Source organism: Berghia stephanieae, chromosome 1 (genome assembly GCF_034508935.2).
Source record: "Berghia stephanieae isolate SIO BIC M18660-M18661 chromosome 1, UCSD_Bste_1.3, whole genome shotgun sequence".
Lineage (NCBI taxonomy): Eukaryota > Metazoa > Mollusca > Gastropoda > Nudibranchia > Aeolidiidae > Berghia > Berghia stephanieae.
Genome location: NC_088360.1, coordinates 37694517 through 37702016, shown reverse-complemented (window position 1 = coordinate 37702016; position 7500 = coordinate 37694517). Strand labels below are relative to the sequence as shown.

General features: G+C 35.5%; 1 protein-coding gene across 6 annotated transcripts in view; it reads right to left on the bottom strand.

Annotated features, from left to right (window-relative positions):
- Positions 1-7500, bottom strand: part of LOC144973771 (uncharacterized) — an 87040-nt gene that overhangs the window by 57868 nt on the left and 21672 nt on the right. For 4 of the 6 annotated variants that reach the window (XM_078916686.1, XM_078916692.1, XM_078916668.1 and 1 more), the window contains exons 2-3: positions 7216-7440; positions 5391-5771 (exon numbers count right to left, since the gene is read on the bottom strand). In XM_078916686.1, coding sequence (XP_078772812.1) covers positions 5391-5516 — 126 coding nt within the window. In that variant the 5' untranslated portion in view covers positions 5517-5771; positions 7216-7440. The remainder of the gene's footprint in view (positions 1-5390; positions 5772-7215; positions 7441-7500) is intronic. The other 2 variants (XM_078916697.1, XM_078916674.1) reach the window with 1 other exon arrangement.

Below are 7500 nucleotides of genomic sequence, written 5' to 3'. Positions count from 1 at the left end.
AAACATGTAGGACGAGACATGGCGCTTATATTTTCGGATAGAGACAACGCTGTTAACGGACAGGTATTCACTTTACACCTGAGTACGGTAGGAGAATATGAGTAAAGAGTCTTTTCCAAGGACTCAACTCGAACCCAGGACCTTCCAATCCGAAGGCGAGTGTCATACCACAAGACCACATAGCCTCAGGCATACGCAGAGATCAGACAGATGCAAACAATGCAATATATTAAGTAGTAGCATGGTGGTAAAGATGGCCAATAGTATAACATTATCAGAGAGTTTCATTTTGTTAGTTTCGGTTTGTTATGCACTGATCTAATTTTTTTTTTGGATATAAGCGTTTGTAAATTGTTTTAGGAGAAGTAAATATTGTCAGAACCAAAGGGAAGGACGGGCATATATGTACACAACAGAGAGAGAGAGAGAGAGAGAGAGAGAGAGAGAGAGAGAGAAAGCGAGATAGATAGATATATAGATAAAGAGAGAGAGAGAGAGAGAGAGAGAGAGAGAGAGAGAGGGTGGTGGGGGGGGGGGGAGGGACGTGGGACAGACACACTCAGGAACAAAGGCGAGGGGGGGGGGGGGGTAGATAGGTGAGTAATATATAGATAGACATACAGATATATAGATAAATAAATAGACAGATAGACAAATAGATAGACAAATAGATAGATTGACTGATAAATGGAAAGATAGATAGATAGATAATTTGATTTTAATTGAGCTTTTATATAGCGCAATATCCACTGAACGTGCCCCAAGCGCTTTACTAGGGGTCCAACAACAGCAACAGGTGACTTGAAGAACGAGACATGACGCCTGCTAGGCGATATTACATTTTTTTCCGACAGAGACAACGCTGTTAACGGCCATGTACTAATTTTACACATGAGTACGGTGAGAGAATGTGAGTAAAGAACCTTTTCCAATGATCCAACTATGCGCAGAGCGAGGCTCGAACCCAGGACCTTCCGATTCGAAAGCGAGTGTCATACCACAAGACCACATAGATAGATAGATAGATAGATAGATAGATAGATAGCTAGATAGATAGATAGATAGATAGATAGATAGATAGATAGATAGATAGATAGATAGATAGATAGATAGATAGATAGATAGATAGATAGATAGATAGATAGATAGATAGATAGAGAAACACAAATGTTCACTTTAGTGGAAAGAAGTGATGAAAACATAGAATCGCATCCAAAAAAGCAATTTATCTTGTCTGTTCTTGTGGGTTGGGATATTGCAATACACGCACACATGTGAGGAAACCCAGATTTGAGGGTTTTTTTTTTTGGTTTGTTTGTGCGCCAAGATAAGGATCATTTAAATCAATAGATATTTGAAGAACGAGTTTTCGGACCCAATTTTGAAATACGAGGTGGTTTTTTTTTTTTTTTGTTTTTTTTTTTTTTTCAGAGCACGGCAGTCAGCTGGTTAACGTGATATTGGCAATCACTAATTCATATCGTTGCATAAATCATACCTCGGGACAAAGAAATGGAGTCTACTTTTATTGGAGCCATTATTTCGATTTTGTTTGTGTTTTGTTGGTTTTATGTTTGCTCCTCCCGGCTATATTCGTTGGAGTAAGTAATGAGTATCAGTGTGTTTCCTCCAAATTAAGTTTCCAGGATATATCATAATATTATTTTGATAAAGACAGAACAAAATTGACAACTATATGGATCGCCAAAATTATCATATATAAAAATATGCGAATATAAGTCTGTTGTGTGTGTGTGTGTGTGTGAGAGAGAGAGAGAGAGAGAGAGAGAGAGAGAGAAAGAGACAGAGAGAGAGAGAAAGAAAGAGAGAGAGAGAGAGAGAGAGAGAGAGAGAGAGAGAGAGAGAGAGAGAGAGAATAATAACTAATTATAAGGCTGGTGAAATCAAAAGATAAAATTTTCAATCGGGACGATCTATATTATTTTTCCATGTGCTTGAGTCAATGGTCACATTGCAAAATGTGCTAAAAATGATCAATATAATGAAAAGTTCATAGTTTTCAAAATCTCAAACTCCACAATAGGTCATGTTGCTTAGCTTGACCCATGGGTATGTTTACAACGTTCATAAACAAAGCTGTGTGTTTTCACTTATTAACAAATATAATCAGTAACAAACCATGTGATCAATGATTCGGTTGGAAAAGCCTGAATATAGATAGTCCCATTACTATGGCCAAGTAACCAATGGCAAGACCGAGGATCATTTGTCCGAAACAACCCAGTTGAACATCGTAATAAGGGATATTTTTTAAGAGAAAGAAATATGAAAATTATATATTTCATTTCGGACCCTCTATTTGGAACGCCTTACCGCAGAGCATTCGTGAAAAAGAATCTTTGTCTATTTTAAACGTTCGCTTAAAACTTTGTTTCGATTTTAGTAGATGGTTAGAGCAAATAGTTGGTTGTGTTGATGTTGTGTTGTGTGTGTGTATGTTGTGTGTGTGTGCTTGTGGTGTGAAGTGAGTATGTTCAGCAAAGTATTTGTAATTAGCGTTAGAGTTGGTGTCTGGTTATAGCGTATATAAGTTCAGCATATTATTATTAATTATATAGCCTATCAAAAATCTATTCAAATGCAGTTATTTAATTTATCAAGTCGTAAATAACGAAGAAGTGATTATTAACGATAAATGTGGAAAAAACACAACTTAATCAAATGCCAATTGCGCAAGACCATTGGGTGGGGTGGGGGGGGGGGGGGGGGGAAGATCAAATAACCATAGGGACACAGGTGATCTATTTCAAACGCCTAATGGACGGCACCCCTTGTACAAGACGAGTGAAAACCCCACAGCCCTTAATCTTAACTCCTTGCCTTCGGAGAGGACGCAAAATAGAAGATGGAGGACGACTTTAGAGAGGAGCTTCCCGGGTTCTGCACCGGTAAGAGGAGACATTGGGTGGCTGGCCGCAAAGAGTCTATTGTCCAGAATTTGTCTAATGGCGCCTTTATGAGTTAGTGGCACTGGCGGCGTCGCCCACTTTCTCTCGTTCCTGGAATTGTCCACATGCCCTTACAGAGAGTACATCAACATAGCATTGCGCATGCGTCTCTCTTATCAACTGGGGAAATCTATCGTTTGGTAAATGAGATATCACTAATTATATTTTAGAAATCACTTTAAAAGTGTTATGATATACATACTTTAATAAAATAAAAATATAACCAATAAACTTATTTTGATTAAAAGTTCACAGTGATGCACCAGTTAAATCGTTTCTCAGCTATCTTTTAGTCTGAGTTACTGAACCGTGAAGTCAGTGATTTCCACATCGGGTAATCTTAATCTTGGGTGCATTCCTTATTATTTTTCATTCTTTGCATCACATCACTGTGAACTTTTCATCAAAATAAGTTTATTGGTTTTTATATTTGTATTCTATAAAAGTATCTATACAATAACATTTTGAAAAGTGATCTCTCAGATATAGTGATATCTCATTAACCAAACGATAGATTTCCTCAGTTGATAAGAGAGACGCATAAGCAATGCTATGTTGACGTTCTCTCTGTAAGGGTATGTGAATTGTCCGGAAGACAAGGATAATCTGGCTGAACACTGCATCGTGACACGGCTAGCCGGATATTTCAGGACGGTTAGTGAGTGTGGAAAAAATCATGAGAAGTTGCTGGTCTATCAAATCTATTGTGTCCAAGAATTACCATTTTAAATATGTAATATGAGACAATGAATAATAATAGTGTGGCATTTGACCTTGGTCTGAACTGTTGCAATTGCTTTCTGACTGATTATTCATGACATCAATAGAAAGGTCAAAATTTAAATGTTTAGTTTTTATCGTTTATGACCACATGGCGTTTTGCACCACATTGACTGTCGCACAAAGCAATTTTTTTTTTCTCCTGTCCAGCTTTGCGATTTTAATTTGGAATACTCATGTCGTCCAGCTACGGTCCTAATAGCTCAGTTGGTAGAGCACTCGCTTCACATGCAAAAGGGGATTTTTTTGGACCCGCCTGTCCGCTTAGCAGTGATTGGGTAGCCGGGTCCGTTAGATCTGGCGGAAAGTGCTTTGCGATAGGTTAGGGCCCTATCAAAAAGGTAGCAAGCAATTGCTATCGTCCGTTCAACGTTTCTAAATATGGGATTAAACGTCGTTTTTGTGATCTTCAAGGCTCTGAAGTATTGCTTTTCCTGTTCCCCTGGAAATTTGTTAATCACAACCCTAAAATTTGCAAGAAATATTGCCAAAAAGCCATACCCCCCCCCCCTTTTGCTCCCCAATTGCCTAATTTGCTCGAATTTTCTAAGAATTTTACATTCAAAACCCGTACAGACAATTGCTGCTGGCACGCATATATGCGCGGGTTTGGGGGGGGGGGGTATTTTGAAAAGTCATAAATTCTTATATTAAAAGAATATTCAAAAACTTTATACATGTCTATCCTTTTAATCCAAGCTGGAGGAATTATGCCATTTGGAACCCAAATTATGCAAAATTATGCACATTATCATCCTTGTAAATGCATGCCCAAGATTAGTGGGGCTAATGCGTTTAAACTACTGTCAACTGCTTTATCCAGGGAACCAACGCCTTGAGAAGAGTTTATTGTCCTTGCCACCCAGTCATTGATCATGTCCGACTATATGACAAGTTAGACATCTTAACGATGCGGCTATCACCGTCAAAATGAAGTATTTTATGTTTTAATATTAATATTATAGATACGGTTTTAATTTTATTTTTCCTTATATACTATATTTTTTAAAAGAATTATGTAAATGTATATTATAACGCTTTTCTATCCATTCATGTTATTCATGTTTGTAAACCAAATTTCCTCATTATGAATGAATAAAAGTTATTTGTGCATTCATTTATCTATCATTTCAAACAACAGCATCATCATCAACAACAACAACAACAACAACAGCAATAATAATAATAATGATAATAATAATAATAATAATAATAATAATAATAATAATAATAATAATAATAATATAATAATAATAATAATAATAATAATAATATAATAATATATAATAATAATAATAATAATAATAATAATAATAATAATAATAATAATATAATAATAATAATAATAATAATAATAATAATAAAATAATAATAATAATAATAATATAATAATATAATAATAATAATAAATAATAATAATAATAATAATAATAATAATAATAATAACATAATAATAATAATAATAATAATAATAATAATAATAATATATAATAATAATAATAATAATAATAATAATAATAATTATTATTATTATTATTATTATTATTATTATTATTATTATTATTATTATTATTATCATTATTATTAACAACAACAACAACGACAACAACAACAACAACAACAACGGCAACAAAAACTTACAGGCTGACCGGAGCTCAGATTTCCAGTGATTAAGGATCCATATCCTGAGTTCCGTCTAGAGACAGACACTTTAGAATTCCGTCTGTGTACATCCATGGCGGACCGCACCATACTAGGAGCAGCCATGAGTACTATCACAAAGTTTCACGCTATCCTGGGCCTGAGTCATGTTCAGCATAATATATTTGATTGTAAAATTAGTCTCTGGCTAACAAGAATCCCTCAAAGATGGGTTAGATTCAACAGTCAAAACATAAAGCTGTGATGTTGTATTTTGAATGGTATTGGTTTCTTTTGTACAATCCAATGTATTGTGGTAAAAGCTTAAAGTGGACCTTTTCTTTCCCTTCTGTTGTATGTCCCATTGAACTTTTGTAATTCCTGCAATGATCGAAAGAAAACAATTCAATATTGTAAAAATGAATATTTTGTACATAGAAGATTGTATCGCTACAAGTGCCTGTCGTTACTTGTAACGGTGGTCCCGATAGCTCAGTCATGGGGGCCCAGGATCAATCCCGAGCGAATTAGAGATTTTTTAAAACCCCTTGTCCACCAAGAAGTTATTGGGTAGCCTGGTATGTTAGATCTGGCGAAAAGTACACTGCGATAGAATTGCCATTGTCGTTTAAAGCTATAAAACATGGATAAACTCCGGCTCCAAGGGCCTTACGATTCTACAGGACTAAATGGATATAAAATAAAATAAATTCCCTTTATTCATCCTAAAGGCTTTTCACTCACATTCTCTCATTGTACTCAAGTGTAGAATGAGTACATAGCCGTTAATAGCGTTGTCTCTGTCGGAAAAAAATGTTAAATCGCCTAACAGGCGTCATGTCTCGTCCTACATGTTAAGCGGTTAGGGACCGCTTGGAAAGCGCTTTGAGCATGCTAAGTGGATATTGCGTTATATAATGCTCTAGCTCTAGTTTTATAAAGGAATAGGAATAAAATGATCCTTTTCATTACTACTCAACCCGTTCAGTATAGATAGTACATAATACATCAATAACATGTGGTACATAAACTAACTGTACCTATCCACGTACATAATAAAATACGTTCTATGATATGTATTAAATGTTTGGTGGCCTAACCCCTATGAAAACATTACGAATAAATAGGTTAATACCTGGCCTTGCGTGTGAAACACAAATTATGCACATTCACACACAAAAACACGCGCGCACACTCAATATAGATAAAAATAAATTCATGCAAACAATTAAGGCAGCGCTTATAAGACCAGCATTGTTTGGTTAAATAATACATGGAGACAACACATATTATTATTACAGCTAAATGGAGTATTCCTCTAAGCTCAATTTGATACACAAGTTAATGCATTTTGATAGCAGTTTCGCTGCAAACTCCTTGATAGAGTTATTTTTTTTTTTTTTTGTTGTGCTTTAGGTTTTCCAACACAATTGAGGTTATATGAGAGATCGCTGAAACAAAACAAGCAATCTAACAAAAATAGTACAAATGTAATCAAATCATACTAAAGATATCATAAGCTAATTATAATAACCAGAACAAACAGCAGAAGATTTACAGAAAAAAATATCCTGTCAAAAATACAATCACAACAAAGAAGAGGAGGCTGTAAAGAAGAGAAACGACATCACTATCGGATCGTACACCCATGCGAACATCATAGGTATATGATTCAAGGGTGATGCTCCCATCCAACCACCCGCTTGATAGAGTTACAACTAGGTAAAACCACGAGATGACAAAAAGTAACGCACAAAAAGAGAGCAATTAGGTGGTTCATATTCTCGAAGGAAACTGTATTGTTATCCCTCTTCTTCAAAATTACCCATAAGTGAGCATCTTCCAACAAGACAATGCTGGTCCACGCTCATCGGTCATTGAAAGAACTCTCTCAATGTGACGGCTTGTCCCAGTTTAAGTTAAACTCCAGACTTGAACTGTAATAGCATGTCTAGGACCTTTAGGGCATCGCCTTGATATGCACGATAGCATTGAGAAACTCAACGATTTGACAGCAGCATTGGTCGAAGAGTAGAAAGCTATTCCTCAGCTGAAAAGGCAAATTCTTGTGAAATCAATGAGGCGACGAATGTTTTCATGCATCAAAAAG